Below are 24847 nucleotides of genomic sequence, written 5' to 3'. Positions count from 1 at the left end.
GTTTCCTTCTCGGTAAGTGGGTGATCCTCAAAGTCCCTTCCAGCGCTGTGTTTTACATACGGCTAGGGTCGCTATGAGTTGGAGTCGACTCGACGGCCCTGCAAGAAAAAAGGGGACTGGGAATGTTGGACCAAGAATCTCAGCTGAGGATCTAGAGTCAGCGAAAGCCAGATTTGTGACGTTGGGCATAGTTACTGCATCTCTTGAACCTCAGTTTCCTCGTTTGCAAAATGGGAGGCAATGCTACTATTACCTCGGGTTTTTGAGGATTAAATGAGAGGATGCATGGCAAGTTTTTAGCACAGAGCCTGCACATAGTTGCTGCTCCAAGTCTCAGCCGTCGTTTCTGGGATGAAGGCCTGGGATGAGGGTACTCTTGAGGAGGGCACAAGCAGGGAAGATTGGAAGGAGAATGGCTTGAGAACAGGGCAGAGCTTCCCAAGCCCTGTGGGACTCACCAAAGGCCTAGGCTTCCCCTGGGACCCCCTGTTGTTCATAGAGGGTGCAGCCACCCTGAGAACAAGGAAGTGAGGAGAAGTTAAGTGAGTACAGCCAGGGGAAGGATGGGACACAACTGACTGCCTTTTGCATCCCTAGGCGTGGAGCCCTGCAGGACTTCTGGGGGCCATAAAAGTCCCTTTTCCTGGAGACATGACCCAAAGTGAGCTGTTGTACCCAACCTTCTGGCAGCGCACACTCCCACCCCCGAACCTCTTCCTCTCCATCTTGCCTCTCCAGTTCGCTCCCACTTCACTGGCTACAGGTAAGTGCCATCTGGGTGTCCCAGATTCCTTTTTAGCTAAGTGCTGTGCGAGGGCCTAAGAACTCCAGAGCTGACACTTGAGAGGAGATTACAGCCGTTCACTGCCTACATTGGGGGGATTGCCATCATTTACAATTGACAGAACACTTTCACTTGCAGGAGATCTCATTTTATCTTTGCAACAGCTGGAAGCTCTTTTATCACAACTTTACTTTTCTCGATGTGGGGTCCGAGTTATTAGGCTATAGGCCAAAGAGCTGAATGGTGGCATTGAGACCAGTGACCTTTCCACTGCCTCAGTTATCATGGAAGGAGTACCATCTGCCAACTAGTGAAGCCTCATCCTCTGCTAACTTGAAGCTAGGCCCAGACTCTCCCTTTTTCCCATTTCAGCCAGAATTTCCTGCCTGTTTTCCATCCCAGCCCACCTTCTCTCTGTCATCAGACGTATTTGACAGTCTCTTGCTCTCATGCCCCCACTAGACTGACTGCTGAGACTGACTTGTTCTCATGGCAGCAGGTTCCCTTCAGAGTACTAGTGCTCCTCCCCTTGACCCTGCCAGTCTGGCGGCTCCAGGCAGGCACCTGGAGAGCTGGGATACTTAGGGGATTCTGTCTCTAGGTGAGAGGACCAAGCAGAGGAAAGCTGATGCACTGGTAGGGAGGGAAGTTGGCGAAACTTTGCCCAGTGGTATTCCCTGCCCTAGGTAGTAATGCCACACCCCACCCCACTGGCACCCCTGGCAGCAGCTCAGTGAGACTCAACGGTGAGGGTGGGGAGGTAGGTGTGGCAGGGAGAGGCAACAAGGAGCAAGCCCAGGCTAAAACTAGGCCCCAAGTGCTGGCCTAACTCAAGCCAGAGATCATTGTCGGGGTGGAGGATAGGCCCAGATGAAGGAGGATGCTCCTGGAGGCTGGGGTGGGGAGAGGGAGCTGATGGTACATATCCTACATGATTTGTCTTTACATGGGCCTGAGAAGGCTCGGAGCTGGGCAGGTGTGCCCTGGTCTTCCCAGGCAGCACAGCACTGCCGCACAGCTCAGCGCTTGGTGGACTGGCTCTCCTCCTCTGAAGGTCCTCAGGGGACCTTCTCTACCCTCCACCCTCACTGAAGCTCAGCCAGATGCTTCCGCCAGCCCTCTCCACAATCCAGTTATCTCAGTGTCCCAAATGTCCCTCTGCTAGGCTGAACTCTGCCCCCTTAGAATTCCCATACTCTGCCAGCCTAAAGGTTTTATTTTCTATACAGAAATGGGCACTGGGGAGGGGGAGGCTAAGTGCCATGAGGATAGAGTAAGTGGTTTGGGGTCAGTAGGATGCCCTGTTGGTAAGCTGAGACCGCCCCAACCTTGGGTAGCGTGGTGTATCCTGTGTGGTGGGTGGGACTGGCACAGAGCATGGCCTCCGCTATCTGATCGCAGCAAGATGTGCCCACAGTTGCAGGCTGAGATCGAGGAGCAGTAGGCATCTGTCTGCCCCATGCCTGCCCCACCCCAGCGTCCTGCCGCAGCCCCACCCTCCACCTCAGCCCTGTTCTTTCATGTCTTCCCTCTCCTCCTCCTGCTCTCCCTCTAAGGAGGGCCAGCAACAGCTGCTGACCATAGGGGCATATCTCCGCCTGTCCCACCACACATGAGCTTCTTAGGAGTGCCCATCTGACCTGCAGCCAGCAAGACTGGTACTCCTGGGCAGATATCTCTAATTCTTCTTCTTTTATGAAGGAAGAAGGACTCAGATAAGAGAGGGAGGTCAGGACAAGGAGGCTAGGAACTACATGGAGGCTACGTGGGAAGGAAATGGGTTGAAGGGATGCTCCAGAGAAGAGCTGTAGATATCAGGCACCTGTGATAGCTGTCCGGCCTGCTGGTCCCTGGAATGGACGCAGGTCAGGTGAGGCTGTAGGAGGAGCTGTCCTTGAAAGGAGAGCTGCTTGTGGTTGGACCCCCGTTTGACAGCCTAAGGGACTGAAGGAGCCATTTGACAGGAAGGCTATGATGAAATGAAACTCATTCTTTTTTCTCACAGTTCATCTTTCTGAGTCCTGAGCCCCTCCTGCTGACTTTCCCATTTCCTTTAATGGTACCTCTATCCTCCTACACCCAGGTGAAAGCCTTGGGGTGATAACGCTCACTTTCCACATTTAATCAACGGTCAAATTCTGATGATCTCTCACAAAACTGCCTTTCTCTCCCACTTCCTGCACCTAGCCAAGTTCCTGGTCTCCATGCCTGGACTATTGTAATAGCCTCCTGCCTGGTTACCCTCACTGTCCAGGACAGCATGACTAGATTAATCTGCCAGAAGGATTACATCACTTCACACATGGGACTCCCGTGGTACGTGCCATTGGTGGTGCTCCCCATTGCCTGCCAAGTACAGGACAAACTCTGTTCTTGTGCTCATGGCCTTTCCCCATCTGGCATCAGCCTACCTTTCTGGCTTTATCTCCCAGAACATCCTAATATATACCTTTCACTCTAATTAATTAGGCTACTAACTGTTCCCCCAAAGCACCCCTTGTTTTTCCATTTCTTTACCTTCGCTCATGCTGTTCTCTCTACCTGGGAGGGTCCCTTTGCATTCATTCACTTAAAAATATTTATTAAGTATCTTTTGTTTACCAGGCACTTTGCTATGTGCCAGGGATATAGAACTAAACAAACAAAAACCCTCACGGACCTTACTGAGAGGAAATAGATGGCGATAAGTGGCGTGGAGAAAAATCAGGAAGGGACGATGGGAGTGTTGCCAAGGGAGTTTAGGCGGCCCCAGTTGTACATAGTAAAACCCTAGCCATTCTTCAGCACCCTGATTAAGTACCGTGTCATCCACTAAATTGTTCCTAGTTGCTTCCTCTAGGGAAAATACATACCGTTTTCCTCTGGGGAAAATACACATTAATATTAAAATTTAATAAAGGACTAGTCTTTTTTTTTGAAACTTTAATATTAATACGTATTTTCCTTTTATAGGCAAACATTTATACCATGCAGTTGGTTTCTACCTCATATAAGACAATGTAGAAAACTCAGCGTTACTGCATTTATCAGTAGTCTCTTAATGATTAAACTAGATTGGTGGAAGTACTCTGAAGATTTTCCACGTAGTCATTCGTACTGAAGCCGTACTGTAATGCCCTTATGGGGTCTGTTAGGCTGTAAGCTCTTTTTCTCCCCAACTTTTTGTTTTGAAAAATTGCAGACCTATTGGAAAGTTGAAAGGATAGTATAATGAACACCCATGTACTCTACCTCTAGCTCCACCAGTTGTGAATCTCTTGCCATATTTCTTTGTCTTGTATTTTTTTTGAACCAATTGAAAATCAGATGCACATGTTATAATGCTTCACCCCTAAACATTTCAGCACATATCTCCTGAATGTAGGACATTCTGCTACATCATCACAATATCCTTATTATATGCAGAAGGTTTCACAACGATGCAGTGGTATTATTGAGACTACGACCGTAATTAACTTACCCCAAATTTTCCATTATAGCTTTAAAAAAAAAAAAATTGACCCAGGATCCAGTCAGCAATCACAGATTGCATTCGGTTGTCATGTCTCTTTTTCTTTAATCTAGAATAGTCCTCCTGCGTTTTCTGTTTTTCATGACATCGGCATTTTTCATGACACTGAGTCTAAGCTAGTTGTCTTGCAGAATATCTCTCAGTTTGTTTCAGTGTTTCTTCACAATTAGATTCAGATTAAACCTTTTTGCATGAATACTACATAAATGACATTTCTTGCTGTTGCATTACTTCCATAGTCATATAATGTTTTATCCGATTATTGGTGATAACTAAGTTTGATTACTTGGTTAAGATGGTATCTGCTAGATCTCTCCATTGTCAAAGAACCCTTAAGTAATCTGCTGGGTAGTGAGTTGAGATCATGTGAATATCCTATTCCCCAACAACATTGATTTCAGCATCAATTGATGATCTTTGCCTAAATTACTTCATTGTGTTTTTTTTTTAATTATGTCATTCTTTCTACATGTATTTGTACATTTAGTATAATAAGCTATTATTCTTCAGTAAAGAGTTTTCCTCTCCCCCTTTTAGATTCATGTGTTCTTTTTTTAATCCAATGTGTTATAAGCCATTACTGTCATTATTCTTTCTCATCCTTGAATTTTCTCATATTTGGCCAGCAGGAGCGCCTTCAAGCTGGTCCCAAGTCTTTTTGTCATGTTCCTATTAGTCTTTGAGCATTTCGTTGCTTTCTAGCACAACATAGTTTTCCAAATGCACCTGGAACCGGCCACTTGTCCAGTGAGCCCTAGTTTCTTCAAGTGGAGAAAGATATTTAGAAACTAAAATCAGGGTTCTAGCTGTGCTCATTGCTACTAGGGTTTTATTGCTTCCAGGCCTTTTCAGTGGAAAAAAATGGATTATTTTATTTGTTTGTCTTTACTCATTGATTTCCAGGACTTCTGCTTCTAACTGTGTTGGAATTGTCTCATTGTAAACAACTATGAAACTGGATAAAAAAGATAAGGCAGCTATTATTAGGCTTTGAACAATAGGCAGGACTGTGCTTCCTTAGAGAAGGAGAACACTTCAGGTGAACCCCACATTAACTCTGGCCCCTGACCTCCTACCTGGGGACAGTTTGCTGTCCACAGCACAGAAGTGGAGCCCAAGCAGAGCACAGCAGTTCTGCTGAGCTGATAAAGCAGAGATCAGAATTGAGGGCTGCTGAAACAGCTGGAAATTGTAGGGCAGGAAACTGGAGAGGAGGCAGCTGTACACAGTGGGTATGCCTAGAAGTCTGTATGTGGGTTCTCTGGTCCTAAGCTGAGCTCTGGGCTATAGATGTGCAAGGTGAGACTTTGCAAGACCTAGCAGAGAATTGCTGCTATGGGCTAGGGAGTAGAACAGACATACTAAAAGTTAGACAGTGAGACTTTGAATTCTGGCCTAACCAGAGTGAAAATACTTCGTTAAGATCCAGACATAGTGCTGAGATATCAGAAAGGCCATGCCTTAGGAGTAATGATCATGCCCTGCAGGCCAAATCTTACCCATCATAGGCCAAACAGTGCTGTTCCTGTTTGTTTACATATTGTCTATGTCCGATATCATACTACAGTAGCCGAGCTGAGTTGTGACAGAGACCATATGGCCTGCAAAGCTGAAAACATTTACAATCTAGCTCTTTACAAAGTCAGCTCTTTGACGACCTCTTCCTTAGAGTAAGGGCTACTCTACCCATTGCCATTGAGCTGATTCCAACTCAGAGCACTCTAAAAAAAAAAAAAAAATTTTTTTTTTTTTTTTTTTACCTGGCCTAATAAAGTCTAAAACCAAGTCTCAGAAAGATTAAGGAGAATTGCCAGAAATGAATTGCCTGCTAGAGCAAAACTCAATGTTCTTTAAAGGAAGACGTTATCATCCAGACAATTCCATCAAACCCCATGTGCCTGTCAATTTGTCGTACTGTGGGGGATTGTGTATTGCTGTGATGCTGGAAGCTATGCCACTAGTATTCAAATACCAGTAGGGTCACTCATGGCAGACAGATTTCAGCTGAGCTTCCAGACTAATACAGACCATGAAGAAGGACCTGGCGGTCTACTTCTGAAAAGAATTTGCCAGTGAAAACCTTACAAACAGCAGCAGAACATTTTCTGATACAGTGCTGACAGATGGGCCCCTCAGATTGGAAGGCACTCAAAATACGACTGGGGAAGAGCCTCCTCAAAGTATAGCCTTTCTTAATGATATGAATGGAGTCAAGCTTTCAGAACCTTCAATTGCTGACGTGGTACGATTCGAAATGAGAAGAAACAGCAGCAAACATCCATTAATAATCATAACATGGAATGTATGAAGTATGAATCTGGGAAAATTGGAAATCATCAAAAATGAAATAGAACGCATGAAGATCGATATCCTAGGCATTAGTGAACTGAAGTGGACTGGTATTAGTCATTTTGAATTGGACAATCATATGGTCTACTCTGCCAGGAACAAAAACTTGGAAGAGGAATGGCGTTGAATTCATCGTCAAAAAGAACATTTCAAGATCAATCCTGAAGTACAGTGCTGTCAGTGATAGGATAATATCCATACGCCTACAAGGAAGACCAGTTAATATGACTGTTATTCAAACTTACATACCAACCACCACTAAGGCCAAAGATGAAGAAATTGATGATTTTTACCAACTTCTGCATTTGATCAAACTACAGGCTGAAATTGATCGAACATGCAATCAGTATGCATTGATAATTACTGGAGATTGGAATGCAAAAATTGGAAACAAAGAAGAAGGATCAGTAGTTGGAAAATACGGCCTCGGTGATAGAAATGATGCCAGAGATCGCATGATTGAATTTTGTGAGACCAACGACTTCATTGCAAATACCTTTTTTCACCAACATAAATGGCGACTACACTCATGGACCTTGTCAGATGGAATATACAGGAATCAAATTGACTGTATCTGTGGAAAGAGACAATGGAAAAGCTCCATATCATCAGTAAGAACAAGGCCAGGGGCCAAACGCAGAACAGACCATCAATTGCTCATATACAAGTTCAAGTTGAAAATGAAGAAAATTAGAACAAGTCCAGGAGAGCCAAAGTACAACCTTGAGTACTTTGAGTACCATCTCAAGAATAGATTTGATGCGTTAAACACTAATGACCAAAGACCAGACGAGTTGTGGAATGACATCAAGGACATCATATATGAAGAAAGCAAGAGATCATTAAAAAGACAAGAGAGAAACAAAAGACCAAAATGGATGTCAGAAGAGACTCTGAAACTTCCTCTTTGACGTCGAGCAGCGAAAACAAAAGGAAAAAATGATGAAGTAAAAGAGCTGAACAGAAGATTTCAAAGGGTGACTTGAGAAGACAAAATAAAATATTATGATGACATATGCAAAGACCTGGATATAGAAAACCAAAAGGGAAGAACATGCTCAGCATTTCTAAAGCTGAAAGAACTGAAGAAAAAATTCAAGCCTCAAGTTGTAGTACTGAAGGATTCTATGGGGAAAATATTAAACAACGCAGGCAGCATCAAAAGAAGATGGAAGGAATACACAGAGTCACTATACCAAAAAAAAATTGGTCAACATTCAACCATTTCAAGAGGTAACATATAATCAGGAACCGATAATACTGAAGGAAGAAGACCAAGCTGCACTGAAGGCGCTGGCAAAAAACAAGGCTCTGGGAATTGACGGAATACCAATTCAGATGTTTCAGCAAATGGATGCAGTGCTGGAAGTGCTCACTCATGTATACCAAGAAATTTGGAAGACGGCTACCTGGCAAATTGGCTGGAAGAGATCCATATTTATGCCTGTTCCCAAGAAAAGTGATCCAACCAAATGCGGAAATTAGCAAAGAATATCATTTTTATATCATTAATATCACATGGAAACAAAATTTTGCTGAAGATCATTCAAAAGCGGCTGCAGCAGTATGTCAGTAGGGAACTGCCAGACATTCAAGCGAAATTTAGAAGAGGACATGGAACCAGGGATATCATTGCTGATGTAAGATGGATCCTGGCTGAAAACAGAGAATACCAGAAAGATGTTTACCTGTGTTTTATTGACTATGCAAAGGCATTCAACTGTGTGGATCATAACAAATTATGGATAACATTGCAGAGAATGGGAATTCCAGAACACTTAATTGTGCTCATGAGGAACCTGTATGTGGATCAAGAGGCAGCTTTTCAAACAGAACAAGGGGATAACTCATGGTTTAAAGTCAGGAAAGGTGTGCGTCAAGGTTGTATCCTTTAACCACACCTGTTCAATCTGTATGCTGAGCAAATAATCCCAGGAGCTGGACTGTATGAAGAAGAACGGGGCATCAGGATTGGAGGAAGACTCATTAACAACTTGTGTTATGCAGATGACACAGCCTTGCTTGCTGAAAGTGAAGAGGACTTGAAGTACTTACTGATGAAGATCAAAGACCACAGCCTACAGTATAGATTACACTTCAACATAAAGAAAACAAAAATCCTCACAGCTGGACTAATAAGCAACATCATGATGAATGGACAAAAGATTGAGGTTGTCAAGGATTTCATTTTACATGGATTCACAATCAACACCCATGGAAGCAGCAGTCAAGAAATCAAAAGACGCGTTGCATTGGGCAGATCAACTGCAAAAGACGTCTGCGAAGTGTTGAAAAGCAAAGATGTCACCTTGAGGACTAAGGTGCACCTGACCAAGCCATGGTATTTTCAATCACCTCATATCCATGTGAAAGCTGGACAATGAATAGGGAAGACCAAAGAAGAATTGATGCCTTTGAATTGTGGTGTTCGTGAAGAATATTGAATAAACGATGGACTCCCAAAAGAACATACAAGTCTGTCTTGGAAAAAGTGCAGTCAGAATGCTCCTTAGAAACAAGAATGATAAGACTATGTCTCACATACTTTGAACACATTATCAGAAGGGATCAATCCCTGGAGAAGGACATCATGCTTGGTAAAATAGAGGGTCAGTGAGAAAGAGGAAGACCCTAAATACACAGTGGCTGCAATGACAGGCTCAAGCATAGCAACAGTTGTGAGAATGGCACAGGACTGGGCAGTGTTTTATTCTGTTATGCATAGGGTTACTATAAGTCGGAACTGACTCCACAGCCCCTAACAACAACAACATGTCCATCAAACAGTAAAAAATTGCTAGACATTCAAGGGAGCAGGAAAGACCCAAAAACCAAACCCGTTGCTGTTGAGTCATTCCAACTCATGGTGACCTCACATGTTATAGAGTAGAACTGAACTGTATAGGGTTTTCTTGGTGGTAATCTTTACAGAAGCAGATCACTAGGCCTTTCTTCTGTGGCATTGCTGAGTGGGTCTGAACTGCCAACCTTTCGGTTAGTAGTTGAATGCAAACTGTGCGCCAACTGGCCCATAATCAAGGGGAAAAGAAGAGCAAATTGAGAAAATAATATATAATATTAAAAAACATTAAATTACTCAAAGTCAGGAAAAGAGGAACAGGCCCAAAAGCCATATGGTATAAATCTGATAAGCCTTAAGCCCAACCATATCAGTAATTCCATTAAATATAAATGAATTTAACACTGCAATTGAAAGGCAGAGATTGTCAAGATAAAAAATCAAGATCCAGCTGTATAATATCTAAAAGAGATATACTTCCAATATACAGACACAGATAGATAGAAAGTAAAAGGATTAAAAAAAAGATACATTATGCAAATGAAAAGCACAAAAAACCTGGTATGGCTATATTAATATCGGACAAAGTAAACTTCAAGACAAGGGGTATTCAGAGAGGTAGAGACATTTCATAATCAGAAAAGGGTCAATCAAGCAGGAAGATGCCATCCTAAATCTATATGCTACAAAAAATAATGTAAAAAATGACAGTTAAAAGGAGAGACAGACAAATGCACGATCACATTTAGAAATTTGGAAACCTCTGTATTGATAAATGATAAAACATTAAGACAAAAGAGCAGTAGGAGTATAAAAATTTTTAACTGTATCATCAACCACTTTGATATATTTGACGTTAAAGAAACTTCACATACTAACTGTAGAATGCACACTCTTTTTCAAGCGTACTTGGAACATTCACCAAGATAGATTATACCCTGAACCATAAAATAAATCTCAATAGATTTCAAAAGATTTATTGAGACTGCCTCATTACAGTGGAATTAAATTAGGAGTAAATAATAATGACATACCTAGAAAATCACCAAATATTTGCAAATTAAACGATATGTTTCTATATAACTGAGTTAAAGAAGAAAGCACAAATGGAGTTAGAAAATAGAGTCAAGTCTGTATAAGCCGCAAACCTGACAGAAGGAAAATGCAAATATTTTCCACTAATAGCGATAGAAAAGTGCTAAGACTGCACGCTGTCAAAGGCGGAAAACTTGAAAGACCTGGAAAAACAAGGCAGTCCCGTTAAGTTCAGCTTTCATAGTTTTCACTGTATTTTTAACTGAGTGATAACGAAAACACGGTCCATCAAAATTTGTGTGGTACTGGGATGCAGACTTCAAATTCTCGTAAAAAGACCAGACTTAATGGTCTGACTTAGACTAGAAGGACCCCAGGGGTCATGGTCCCCAGACCTTCTGTTAGCCCAAGACAGGAACCATTCCCAAAGCCAACTCTTCAAACAGAGATTGGGCTGAACTATGAGATAGAAAATGATACTAGTAAAGAGTGAGCTTCTTGAATCAAGTAGACGCCTGACACTATGTGGGCAGCTCCTATCTGGAGGGGAGATGAGAGGGCAGAGGGGGTCAGAAGCGGGCCGAATGGACACAAAAATGGAGAGTGGAGGGAAGGAGTGTGCTGTCTCATTAGGGGGAGAGCAACTAGGAGTATATACCAAGTTGTATATAAATTTTTGTATGAGAGACTGACTTGATTTGTAAACTTTCACTTAAAGCACAATAAAATTTTTTTAAAAATTTGTGTGGTGCAGTCAAAGAAGTACTTAAAGGAAAGTGTGTAGCTTTAAATGTGTATATCAGAAAAAAGAGAAAAGCTAAAAATCAATATTCTATGTTTCTGCCTTAAGAAACTAGAAGAAGTTTGGCAATTCCTCAAAAAGTTGAATGTAGAATTACCATAGGATACAACAGTTCTGCTCCTAGGTACATACCCAAGAGAATACAAAACATATTTTTACAAAAACTTTTACATAAATGTTCACAGCATCATTATTCATAGTAGCCCTAAAGTGGCAACAACTCAAACGTCCACCAGCTGATGAATGGATAAACAAAATATGGTTTATCCATTCAATGGAATATTATTCAGCCATAAAAAAGAATGAAGTAGTTACATATTAAACATGGATGAACCTCGAAAATGTTATGCTTAGTAAAAGAAGCTAAGCACAAAAGGCCACATATTGTTTGATTCCACTTATATGAAATGTTCAGAAGAGGCAAACCCAAAGAGACAGAAAGTGGATTCGTAGTTGCCAGAGAGCGAGGGGAAGGGAATTGGAACTGACTGCTGATAGGTGCAGGGTTTCTTTCTAGGATGATGGAAATATTCTGGAATTAAATAGTGGTGATGATGGCACAACATGGTCAATATACTAAAAAAAAAAAATCACTGAATTGTGTACTGTAGAATGATGAATTTTATGTTATGTGCATAGTATCTCAATGAAAGAATAAAAATAAGCTAGAAAAAGAACAAGTTAAACCCAAAGGACGGAAATAAGGAAGAGCAGAAATTAATGAAACAAAAAACAGACCAAAAAATAGGAAAAATCAGCAAAGCCAGAAGTTGATTCTTGGAAAAAATTAATAAAATTTATAAAACACTAGCCAAACTGATTCAGAAGAAGAAAATACAATTTACCAAATATCAGGAATGAGAGAGTAGATACCACTGTAGATAGTTAGCCACTAAAAAGTTAATGACCAGGAGGTGGAGGCAAGATGGCGGAATAGACAGACGCTTCCTTCGAGCCCTCTTTACAACAAAGACCCAAAAAAACAAGTGAAACAAATGTATTTGTGACAAGCTGGGAGCCCTGAGCATCAAAGGCAAGCTTAGAAAATGAACTGAGGGGCAGGGGAAGGAAGAGACTGTTCAGAAGCGGAGAGGAGTTACTGGACCTGAATCACGGGGAGCCCTCAGGCACCATTTCCGGAGCGGTGGCCGCGGGCTGGTACTAGCGTTCTGCCGCAGTTTCCTCAGGGAGAAGCAGCAAGCCACACAGCCTGCTCACACCTCCGGAACCTGAGAAGAATGGCGCTCTTGATAAAAGCTAAGGACTTGCGTGTATTTTACTGCCCCCCCACCCCCACCCCCGAGCCGGCTTCAGCAGCTGAATTCCCTGGGCCTGAGATAGGCACTGTTAAGCACCTAGAGCCATCCTCCCAGCCTTGGGAAGGAAAAAATTTGCAATTGAGGGAAAAGGTAATTTGCCAGCTCCACTAACTGGGGGAGCTCAGGACAGAAGCAGCTCCTGTCCAGGTATAAACGGTCTGTGGATTTTGAGCACCTTTTCCCTCTGCATGGACCTATGTGGGCCTATTTCAGGAGAATAGGCCCTTGTTGGCAGACTCCATCTCAGCTGTGCAGTGAAGAGGTGGGTGTCTGACATTGCTTTGCCTATTAAACAAGGTCCTCACCTACCCACATCAGGGGCCCAAGGGCTGATAGCTTCACTCAGGTCACCCAGCCACCCCTGACAGGGGTCCAAGGATAACTGGTACCTCCCAGTCCTTACAACCAAAAACACTGGGTGTTCATGGTCCATCTGCAGATCCCACCCACCTGCACGCTCTAGGGAACAGGGACGCACTTTCCTCAGAGACACTCGCGGGTTGGTTCTCAGCCCCCTGCCTTGTTCAGAGCCTGACCCCCTGCTGCAATCAGATACTGCTATATACGCCAATCACCCCTGCCCCTCTAAGACTGTAGGACAGAGCCTGTACCACATACTTGATGATCAGCTACCTGGACACCTGAGCTGAATTCATACAAGAAAAGTGAATGGACTCCTAGACTGTTAAAACTGATAACAGCTCTAGCCAGCTGGGGACAGGATGTCAGAGTTCCAAAGGTGAAAATAATCAAGCTAGCTCACTCAAGCAACCCATTTGGGCATATCAAAACAAAACAAAGCAAGAAGCTATGACACAGTAAGCAAGCGTAAACTAATACAGTGACTTATAGATGGCTCGGAGATAGCAGTCAATATCAAGTCACATAAAGAAACAGACCGTGATTGCCTCAACAAGCTCTCAAAACAAAGAATCCAGGGATCTTCTAGATGAAAGTTCATTCCTGGAATTACCAGAGGCAGCATACAAAAGATTAATACACAGAACCCTTCAAGACATCAGGAAGGAAATGAGGCAATATTCAGAACAAGCCAAGGAACACACAGATAAAGCAATTGAAGAAATTAGAAAGATTATTCAGGAACATAAAGAAAAGTTTAATAAGCTGGAAAAATCCATAGACAGCAATCAGAAACTCAGATTAACAATAAAATTACAGAAGTAGACAACTCAATAGAAGGTCAGAGGAGCAGAATTGAGCAAGTAGAAGCCAGAATTTCTGAACTTGAAGATAAATCACCTGGCACTAATATATTTGAAGAAAAGTCAGATAAAAGAATTAACAAAACAAAACAAAACAAAAAAATGAAGAAACCTTAAGAATCATGTGGGACTCTCAAAAGAAATAACCTATGAGTGATTGAAGTACCAGAACAGGGAGGGGTAACAGAAAATACAGAGAGAATTGTTAAAGATTTGTTGGCAGAAAACTTCCCTGATATCATGAAAGATGAGAAGATATCTATTCAAGATGCTCATCGAACTCCACATAAGGTAGATGTTAAAGTAACCAAGACATATTATAGTCAAACTTGCCTAAACCAAAGATAGAGAATTTTAAGAGCAGCTAGGGATAAACGAAAAGTCATCTACAAAGGAGAGCCAATAAGAATAAGCTCAGACTACTCAGCAGAAACCATGCAGGCAAGAAGGCAATGGGATGACATATTTAAAAAATTGAACGAAAAAAATTGCCAGCCAAGAATCATATATCCAGCAAAACTGTCTCTTAAATATGAAGGTGAAATTAGGACATTTTCAGATAAACAGAAGTTTAGGGAATTCGTAAAAACCAAACAAAAACTACAAGGAATACTAAAGGAAGCTCTTTGGTTAGAAAATCAATAATATCAGGTATCAACCCAAGACTAGAACACTGGGCAGAGCAATCAGAAGTCAACCCACACAGAGGAATCAAAAAAACAAAGCAAGATTAAAAAAGAGTTAATGACCAAAAAAACCAAACCCGTTGCCTTCGAGTCGAATCTGACTAATAGCAACCCTGTAGGACAGAGTAGAACTGCCTCATAGAGTTTCCAAGGAGCGCCTGGCGGATTCGAACTGCCGACCTTTTGGTTAGCAGCCGTAGCACTTCACCACTACTCCACCAGGGTTTCCAAAAAGTTAATAAAAGAATATCATTAACAACTTTGTGCCAATAAATTTGACAACTTAGATGAATAGACAAATTTTTGAAAAACAGTTTGCCAGTACTGACACAAAAAGATATAAAAATCTAAATATCTCTTAAACTATTAAATAAATTGGATTTCTATTTTAAAAAACTCCTCCCACAAAGAAAATTCCAGGCCCAGATAATGTCACTAGTTACTTATATATTTAAGGAATAAAATACTAAACTTACACAAACTCCTTTGGAAAATAGAGGGGGAGGAAACACTTCCCAACTCAATGTATGACGCTAGCAAACCCTGATTATCAAAACCTAAAATATAGACATTTCAAGAAAAACTTATAGACCAGCATCTCTTATGAACATAGGTGTAAAATCTTCAACAAAATATTAGCAAATAAAATACAATAATAGAATAAAAGTTTATGACCAAGTGTTGTTTCCCCCAGGAATGCAAAGTTTGTTCATTTTTCAGAAATCAGTGAATGAATTGATATATTACATTAACAGAATAAAGGAGACAATTCATTTTATTATCTCATAGATGAAGGAAAACCATTTAATGATAAGCCACATCCAGTCATAACAAAAACTCAGCAAACCAGGAATAGAAGGAGCTTCCTTAATTTGCTAAAGGGCATCTATGAAAAACAGCTAACATCATATTAAATCATGATATGTTGAATGAAAGGATAGCCACTGTCAGCACTTCTGTTCAACATTGTACTGGGTTGTTGAGGTAAGAAAAAGATATAAAAGGAATACAGATTGGAAAGGAAGAAGTAAAATAATTTACAGATGACATGATTGTTTACACAGAAAACCCCAGAGAATCTATTAAGAAAACTATTAGAATAAATGTCATAAGATACAAGGTCAACATAATAAAAACTAATTGTTTCTATATTCTAGGAGCGAATAATGGGAGGATGAATTTTTAAAAATCCATTTACAGTAGTACAAAAATTAAATTCTTAGGAATAAATTTAACCAAAGACAGGTAAGATCTCTACCCTTAAAACTACAAAACGTTGCTGAGGAAATTAAAGAAGCCAAAGAAGGCTAAATACATGTAGAAGTATACCATGTTCATGGTTTGGAAGAATCAATGTTGTTAAGATGGGAGTTATCCCCAAATTGATCTATAGATTCTATGTAATTTCAATGAAAATGCAAGGAGGATTTTTGTTGTTGTTGAAGTTAACAAGCAGATTCTAAAATTTATAGGAAATAAAAAGAATCTAGAAGAGCAAAAACAATTTTTAAAAAGACAAAAAGTTGGAGGACTAATGCTACCTGATTTAAAGATGTATCACGAAGCTACACTAACCCAGGCAGTATGACATTGTGATAAGGATGGACAATCACCAGTGGAACACAACAGAGTTTAGCAGTAGACCTATACGTATTTGGTCAGTTGGAGTTGTACCAGTTTACACTCCAGCAATATAGGATTTTTATAGTAGGATTCTGACCAGCCATCCTGAGAACATGTAGAAAAGTGGGCCAGATGATTGCTGAACTCTTGATATGATGATCTGTTCTGCTTTGGAGAAGGCCTCAGCTGGGCGCTCAGGGGGCTAGTCCAACAGAGACACAGGCTTCAGAACAGGAAATGAAAAGGACCTGCATCTGAAGTGGACAGCTTTGATGCCTTGCCGAGAGGCTCTAGGAAAAGACAGCTCTACCACCCAGGCCACACCCCTAAGAGAAGTGACAGAGAGAGCCCAAAGTTCACTGGAGTTTAGGACTGGCCTTCACACCAGGTACATAAGTGATGTCCATAGGCTGGACAGGACCAAAGACCCAAAACAGAGGTGCAAATGAAGTGGGAAGGTTGTCAGCTTTGCATGCTTACTGTGTAGCCTGCTCTGTGCTAGGTAGACATTGACAAGATGAAAATACTTGTCAAGGAGACAGTGAAGCTTCTTGTTGTAGCAATGTGACCCGATATAATAAACTGTAAACAAGCTATCATGGGGAACAGAAGAGGAACCCTTAACTCCCCTTAGGGAAGGTGCTGCAGAGAGACTCCACATCGTGCAATCACGGGGAGGACTTCCAGGACTAGGAACCATGGGAACCTCGAGGTGAGATGGTCAGTACGAGAAGGCTCGCACCCCAAACGAGAGTTTCTAGGAAATGCCTTTTCCGTCAAGAGACAAAGGGCCAGAGTAGGGCTCAAGAAGGATCCATGACCCACGCCTCCCCAACACCTAATCCGCAGTCACTTGTCTACCTTGGGAACCCCGTGCCGTCGAGTCGACCCTATAGGAAGACCCCTAAAAATAAAACCTGGTTCCCATCAAGTCAGTTCCCACTCACACTGACCCCATGTGTGAAAAGCCCTACTTTAAACACTCAGTTAAAGAATCATCTTCTGGAAGCCGCTGAGTCCCCGTGGTGTCATTGTGTCAAGCTCACGCCCGTCTCATGGTGTTGGGAATTTATTTCCACGTCTTCCCTCTCTCTCTCCCACTACAGCCGACCGACCAGTCGGGGTTAGAGACTGGGCTTCAAGTCGTTGGCACCTGCAATGACTAGCACAAGTTGTTTTCTAGTTTAGGACTCAGGTGGATGAACCAGAGACCTGCCTGCAAAGAAAACCAGGAATCATTTTGAGGATCCTATACGTCCTTGAGGTGGTGTTACCCCACGTCTGCCTCAAGCTGGCACTGTTGTAGCTTTGTTCGGCTTCTAGACCAATTCAGAAACTTATTCTTTTCCCACGTTTACTTTAGTTTCTTGGTAAATTAGCTTCGTAAACCTTCAAGCTACTAGTGAGTTTGTCTGAGGCTGGATAAATGTTGCCACACCTGAGTCAATAAAGCATGAATCAGTGTGGCCCTCACTGATGGGTGTGGCACTGGTAGTTACTATGACAGCCGGGGAGCCCAGGGAGAACTGAACAGCTGGAAGAGGGGGAAGTAGAAAACCCAGGGACAGAATCAGGGTGAGCCATCCTCTGCCTGTGAGGCCCTTGACTTTCCTCCTCGTTTCTCCTTGCAATCTCGGCAGCACCACATCACCACGCGGAGGCCTCCCCCCGCCGTCCATTTGGCACTGCTCAACCTTAAGTCTCCTGCCCTCTGACAGCCCTGAGCTCTCTTGCTGGACCTTCTTCCACCTTCTTTTTTTAATCTTTTTTCTCTCAATATGAAAAGTCCATTTATCGTAAGTTTTTTAGTGTACGTATTATTAACCTTTTCATTTTCTTCTTCTTTTTTTTACTGTGGTAAATGTATATGTAACAAAACATTTGCCTTTTCAACATTCTTCACACGTACAGTCCAGTGACATTGATTGTGTTTGGAAACCACTATCTGTTTCCAAATTTTGAACAGAAGCTCAGCGTCCCCAAGCAACAAGTCCCCCTTTTCCATTCCACCCACCTTTGGTAACCAACAGTAGACTTTGGTCTCTATGTACTTGCCAGTTCTAGATATTTCACATAAGTGGGATCATACAGTATTTGTCCTTTTGCGTCTACCTTTCACCTTCTTCTAGAGAGAATTTTCCAAAGTGCCATCATTGGTCCTCTCTGTGCACCCTCTGCCTGTCTCTTACTCTCCAAGAACTCATCCATGATCGTAGATTCAAGAGTCAGTTCTATGCCAGTGATTCCCTCAGCCCCGGGTACCACACTCCCCTTGACCTCTCTGCTGGACTTGAGCTCTATGTCTCATTGCCTACTAGGTGTTTCCACTTGGGTGTCCTGCCATCACCTCACACTAAACATATAGAAAACTGAACTGTCTTTCCCCTCCCAATTTCCATTTTTCTCCCCATGGCATCATTCTCTCACCCACCCAAGTTCAAACCTTGAGTCATATATGGCGCCTCCTCCCCATTCGTCCTTCCCAAGCGTAAGTCTTGCGAACTTCCTTTATAATGTCTCTTACAGCTCTGTTGTTTCCATTCTGTTTGCTAAGCCAGGGTCTCAACACCCATGCCGTGAATGTGAAATAGCTTTCCTTCTAGTCTTTCTTTCATACCTGGCCAGACTGATTTTCCAGAATCATTATTTTAATCCTGTCTCTCCTGTTCAAAAACCTTCAGGAGCTCTGCATCACCACAGATAAAGTCCATATTCCCTGGCTTAGGCCCAAGACCCTTTGATGCCTGCGTGCCTCACTGACATTGTTTCATGTGATTAAGAGTGTAGGCTCTGGAGCCAGACTCTCTGGGACCAAATCCTATCCCCGAGACCCTGGCTTAGCAGATAGAATGGAAAGGATAGAGCAGCAAGAGATGTTACGAAGGAAGCTGACAAGACTTGTGCTTGGAAAGGATGAATGGGGAGAAGACGTCATATATGACTCAGGTTTTGAGTTTGGGTGGGTGAGAGAATGATGATGCCATGGGGAGAAAGATGCTGTGTGACTCTGGGCACGTATTTAACCTCTATGTGCTTGAGTGTCCTCTTCTTAAAAATGGGGACAATAATCATTTCTAGGGTAGCTGACTCGACGGCACTGGGGTGGGGTAAAGTAGCCATGAGGTCAAAAGGCACTTAGAACAGTGCTGGATACATAGTAAGCACTCAGATGTTAGCTTTTTATGATGTACAGTGATTTTCAGAGAGGGAGTGCTCTGCCCACTGCCCACCTCTCTGCACACTGTCCCTCCATCTCTCCACACACCTGTCCCCCAGCTCTCTGCTCACCTGTCCCCCCACCTCTCTGCGCACTTGCCCCCTGGGTGCATTCGTTGTTCCCCTCCTCCTTGCCTTTGCTGAGCCCATTCCCTTGGTCTAGAATGCTGACTCTTAGTCATCCTTCACGGGACAGTTACCTCCCATTTTCTTCTGAGAGAAGCCAGCCGCAGGCCATACATGGAAGGCTAATTTTATTTGTTACTAAGTAATTTTCCCTATTTTTATGTTAAAACAACTACTCCAGACAGCTCATGGAGTAGAGTACAGAACGGACGAAAGATTTTTAGAATAAAATGCAAAAACTACTAAAAATTTTCAGAGTGGTGGCATCTTGGGCCACCCCCACCCCAGTGGGGTCTGCAGGGAAAGGCCTGAGAAGCCCAGTCATCGTCAGCACCAGGACCAAGCATGTGTGAGGGTGGCCAGGGATGGTGCCAGTCCTGGACTCAGCCCCCTGCATCTGCTGGGAGGGTCCCTTTAGCCCATGGCACCCTCTCCTTCCCAAGGACTCAGAGGGCTCTGTGTCTACCCCACTCGTCAGTTGCCTCTTGTAGGTTCCAAGTCCAGTTGCTGTCGAGTTGACTTCAGTACATGGCAACCCCTTGCATGTCAGCGTAGACCTGTGCTCCATAGGGTTTTCGGTGGCTGGCTTTTTTAATTAGATCGCCAGATGGTTCTTCAGAGGCGCCTCTGGGTGAACTCAAACTGCCAACCGTTCATTCAGCAGCCAAGCATGTTGACCACTTGCACCACCCAGGAGCTCCTCTTGCAGGTAGCAATTGTATTACCTTGTCTTTTAATTTCCCACGTAAGTAGGGCTTATCGCTTCAATAAAATTATAAGCACCTGGAGCACAGAATGGGCGGGGCTATAATACAGTGGAAGATAGACTTGGGGTTGAATTCAGGCCCTGGTGTTTACTCATTGAGCAAGTCACTTTACCTCTCAGCCTTGGTCCTTATCTCTAAACTGTGGATAATACTTCCCTAATGAGATGGTTTTAAGGATTCAACTAGATATCGTATGTGCCACATTCAGCCCAGCAGATGGCATTGGCAAGCACTTAGTAGACATGAGATCTCTCCCCAGCAGCCCCAGGCACTCAGTAAACATGTACCTCAGGATGTCCCACCTCCAGGTACCTCCTAGACCTGGCATCTGCACCCACATGCTCTGCCTTCCTTCCTGTTCCAGGGGGTGTGGGGGACACCCTCTTCCCTGTGGGCTAGTCCCTGGCCCTTCTTACCTTCCCAAGGCCCCACTCATGCAGTTGCCTCCACACTATCCCGCACAGTCCGTCTTCCTCCCTTCAGCGTGTAATTATGCTGTAATATCGCTCTACTTGAACAACAAGCCCTCCCTTGATCCCACCTTCCTTCTAGTTACCACTCTATTTCTCTGCTCCCTTTACAGTGAAAAAAGTCCCTGAGAGAATTAGCATATGCACTGCGCCCACTTGTACTGCTCTTCCCTCTTGAGCCCTCTCCACTCAGGCTTTGATCCCTGTCACTCCGCTGAAATGTCTCCAATGGGCTCCCCATTGCCAAGTCCAGCGTGCCGTCCTCAGGCTACATATCGCTGAGCCTCTCAGCAGCACCTGAGACCATTGATGAGTCCTGCCTCCTTAAAGCACCTTCTGCCCAGACCCCCCTGACCCGCACTGTCCTGGATTTCCTCCAGTCCTACCACCGGCTAGTCCTCCGTTTCCTGTGCTGGACAACCCTGCTCCTCCTTCTCCCTCACCTCTGAGAGTCGAGGGCCCAGGGCTGTCCTCCCACTGCTTCTCATTTCCATCTACATTAGAGCACAGGTGATCTCCTCCACTGTCGTGGCTTTAAATGCTGTCTAAAAAATGCCCACATTTATGTCTCAAATCCAGACCTTCCCCAGCATTCCAGACTCATCGGTCCAGCTCCTGCCCTTCCCACCACTTTCTCATCTTAGTATTGGGTACTATCTCTCCTTCCAATTGCTCAAGCCAAAACCCCGGGAGTGTCCTTGTCTCCTCTCTTTTTTAAACCTCAGAGCTGAACAGATTGGCGAATCCTGTCAGTCAATTCCACCTTCAGAACAGGAAATGAGGCCACTTCTTACCACCTCCACCTGCCACGGTTCAGACCACTATCACCTCCCACGTGGCAAACCCAGTGCTTCCTGAGTGGGTTCACTGCCTCCTTCTTCCTCCACCCCTGCAATCTATTCTCCACCCACAGGCAGAGTCATGTTTTCAGAGTTTGATTATGTTATTCTTTGGCTTAAAACCCTCCAACGTCTTCTCCTTTCCCTCAGAATAAAATCCAAATTTCTTGCTGTGACCAGCCCTGTTACCTCTGGCCACGTTTCCCACTGCGCTCTCCTTGCTCACTCTGCCTAGCCACACTGGCCTCTGCTTTGTTCCATGAGCAGGACGAAAGCACTCCTGCCCTGGGCTTTTTGTATTTGCTCTTCCTTCTGCCTGGAGGGCTCAGGTAGGTGTAGCCTCACTCCCTTACTTCCTCCAGGTCTGCTCAAATGCCACCTTACCAGAGAGGCCATCTCAACCACTCTGAAATGGCACCCTGGCACCCTCTGTCCCTAGCCCTTATTTTTCCTACCACTAACTGCCACTGGCCTGATATTTACATGTTTGTTTTTGTTCACTTCCTCATCACTAATAATAACACAGAGGACCTTTGGTGCCTGGCACATAGGAGGTATTCAGTAGATGGGCCGAGGACATGGTATGTAGCCTGGAAGAGCCTGAGTGAAGACCCTAGTCTCTGCCCTGCCACTTCGCTGCTATGTGATATTGGACTTTACTTAACCTTTCTGATCTCCAGTTCCCCTCTCTGTAAAATCTACTGTGAAGGTTTTTTAGGAGGATTAGAGGTAATACGTTTTAAGTACCAGAGACATAGTCAACACTCAGTGAAATGGAGGCTACAGAGGCCACATAGCTTCTCTGTAGGCCTGTTTCCAAGGAGTTAATAATCTCATCTCTCTCTGCCCCAGGATGGAGGGCAGATGTGTCAAACGAAGGAAGCACTATATAAGGGATATTGATTCATTCTCCTTGTCAGACCCTGTCCTAGGGCCCCCTAATCATTGTTTCTGGCTCTAGCCAGTTTCTTACCATAGCCCCCTCAGATGGTGGCCACCTCTGAGCAGGTCCTGCAGGTTGAGACCCTCCCCCACCCCTGCTTTGGATCCAGGTAGGCCCCAACGTGGGAAGCAGAGGTGCATGCTGGGAATGTGTAGATCTGTCTGGACGTGTGAGCCATGGGTCCATGGATCTTTCTCTGTCAAAGGAGCTACCTACCTCTGGAGTGGGCAACACTGGGCAGGGCTAGGTAGTTCACAAGTCAGGTTTCCCCTGGCTGGTCAATGAAATGACTAAAGAAGAGTACTTTCCCTATGCACCACTAGGGGGTGCCAGAGGCTGCTCAGCTCTGGCTTGGACCATGTCTCCTAAAGCACTCTTCCTTCCCTCTAAGCCCTGGGGCTTCGGCAGCATAGAGGTATAGGCACCCAGGAGACTTGGAGAAAAAGAGAAGGCCTGGTATGGGCCTGCTCCCACCTACCCACTTGCTGGGAACTGCCAGCCAAAGCAAGGTCACATTAAGGGACTGGAGGTCAGGATTCCAGGTTCTTTATTGATAAGCATTAGTGAACTCCTTGCCCTGTGAACTCAGCCAGTCTCTGCCCTTAGATGCCAACCTTATCAGGAAGTGCATCTTTGCCTCAGCCGCCCAAGTCTGCTTCCGCCAAGGCTGTGCCTAATTTGCCACACTGTCCCCAGGAGCCCTAGTGTTTAGGGTGACATGTGGCAGGCTCAGGAGGGTCATGGCCAGGTCCTTGTCCAGACAGACCAGCCTCCATCTAGGAGAGGTGCAGCTTCTTCTGCATAGTCTCTGAGGGGGGCTCCTGGAGCCTGATGGTTACATGGAGGGGCTGGGCCGTGGAGACCTCCAGGTTCAGCATGTTGCCTTCCCCGTGAGGCTTTTCCTGCCACAAGTTCCTCCACAGCAGCGCTGAGCCGAGGGCAGCAACTGCCTCTTCCATCTGTCCCAAAGTTCTCCATGGCTGCAGGATTGCCAAGGGCAGGAGGTCCTGGGCGGGCGGTCCTGAGCAGGCGGTGCCTCAAAGGGGATAGAGATGCCAGAGGCTGGGCAAGGTGCGTGGGAGGGAGGGGAATTGAAGAGAGAGTCAGTTAAGTCCCTTGGTGATCTGACCTGACCAGTTCCAGTCCTTGACCGTTGGCTATTGCCCTTGACCAGCCCCTCAGTCCTAAACAGTCCTTGGGCCCTGGGTGTACCCTTTCCCCCAACATCAGCTCAACCTTTTGCCCTCCTGAGCCACGACCTCAGGGCCTTCTTGTATGCTCAGCAACAACTGGAGGGTCCTGTCCCTTGGCCTGCATCCCCTTCTCCTGAGGCCAGGCAGCCCCACCCAGGCCAACAGGGCAGTGGGCCTGGAGAAGGTCCTGGCTCCCTTGGGTGTCCCCCACCACCTGTCTCTGACCTGCATTGGAAGCGGGGGTCTCCGGGGTGGGTCTGTAGCACCTGATGCACCTTTGGGGGAGGGTCCAAGCCCAACTGTTCTGCCCGATGCCAGCGCTGCAGCCGTGTGATCCCTGCCAATGGGAAGAAGACACAGGGACTTCACGGGGCAGGGGAGAGTCAGGGCTAGAGAATGTGTGTTGGGGTGTGTCCAGAGCCTCACACCCTAGTCCCAGGAAGCAGTGCCCCAGAGAGGCAGGCATGGCTCGGGTGGCTTCAGGGCTGGCTCAGGAGGGCCCCTCGAGGGGCCTGAGTGGGTGCTCACCTGTGCAGGGCCCGTACTGCCAGGCCAGATCAAACTGCCTCAGCAGCTCCAGCTCCTCTTCGTCCACATCCCCGCTGGGGGACTGGGGCTCCTCGCCTGCAAGGCGAAACCGTACTCAGGCCAGGCCGCCCCTGCCTCCCGGCCATCTGCTGCCCCAGGCCTCTCCAGCCCGTTGCCCCCGCCATCCTGCAGCCAGACCGGGAGCGGGGAGTGGCCCACACTCTACACCCTCCCTCCCTCCCGTTCCCCCTCCTCCGCCGCCCCACACCTCAGAGACCTGGCTCGGGTGCTAGCTCCCCCTTGCTGTGCCCGGCGGGCCCCTCCCGCCTCTTCACTACGGGGTAGGAGTCAGTGATGAGCCGCTTCCGGCCCATGGCGGCCACCCAGGCAGGCGGAGAAGGAGGCGACTGCGGGGAAGGGGCGAGACAGGCCAGGGCGAGAGAGACAGCTGCGGAGAGGGAGAAGCGGCCAGCGACGGGCAGACACGGTGACCCAGACGAGCGGAGGGAGGAAGTCCGGCAGGTTCCAGGGATCACGCCCCTCACCACCCCCACAGGCACGCAAACAGGAAAAGCCTGAGCCAATGGCAGGCCGCCTCTGCAGGGCGGAGCCCTGGCTCCAGCCAATGGCGGG

General features: G+C 45.2%; 2 protein-coding genes across 6 annotated transcripts in view; one reads left to right on the top strand and one right to left on the bottom strand.

The window, feature by feature from the left end:
* The window catches only part of SSH3 (slingshot protein phosphatase 3), a 67484-nt gene that overhangs the window by 11475 nt on the left and 31162 nt on the right, over positions 1–24847 (top strand). For 2 of the 4 annotated variants that reach the window (XR_010322383.1, XR_010322384.1), the window contains exon 15: positions 598–763. The gene's annotated coding sequence lies outside the window, so the exon portion shown is untranslated. Of the gene's footprint in view, positions 1–597; positions 22497–24847 lie in introns of those variants that run through there. The other 2 variants (XR_010322385.1, XR_002788049.2) reach the window with 2 other exon arrangements.
* On the bottom strand, positions 23024–24765 carry POLD4 (DNA polymerase delta 4, accessory subunit). Of its 2 annotated transcripts, XM_003419550.3 has the most exons (4): positions 24492–24704; positions 24215–24310; positions 23912–24023; positions 23024–23555 (listed from the first exon to the last, which is right to left on the bottom strand). In XM_003419550.3, the coding sequence occupies exons 1-4, from the start codon at positions 24586–24588 to the stop codon at positions 23531–23533; spliced, it is 330 nt and encodes a 109-aa protein (XP_003419598.1). In that variant the 5' UTR covers positions 24589–24704; the 3' UTR covers positions 23024–23530. The 2 variants fall into 2 exon arrangements, with proteins under 2 accessions (XP_003419598.1, XP_023415312.1); XM_023559544.2 differs by having other exon boundaries at positions 23024–24023; positions 24492–24765.

Source organism: Loxodonta africana, chromosome 7 (assembly GCF_030014295.1).
Source record: "Loxodonta africana isolate mLoxAfr1 chromosome 7, mLoxAfr1.hap2, whole genome shotgun sequence".
Taxonomy (NCBI): Eukaryota; Metazoa; Chordata; class Mammalia; order Proboscidea; family Elephantidae; genus Loxodonta; species Loxodonta africana.
The sequence above is the reverse complement of the archived record's forward strand: the minus strand, read 5'-3'. Positions and strand labels throughout refer to the sequence as shown.

Coding starts and splice junctions, on each gene's coding strand:
- POLD4 (XM_023559544.2), bottom strand. CDS start 24,588: ATGGGCCGGAAGCGGCTCATCACTGACTCCTACCCCGTAGTGAAGAGG. Junction 24,311..24,491: donor GGAGCTAGCACCCGAGCCAG/GTCTCTGAGGTG, acceptor TTCGCCTTGCAG/GCGAGGAGCCCCAGTCCCCC. Junction 24,024..24,214: donor GCAGTACGGGCCCTGCACAG/GTGAGCACCCAC, acceptor TCCCATTGGCAG/GGATCACACGGCTGCAGCGC.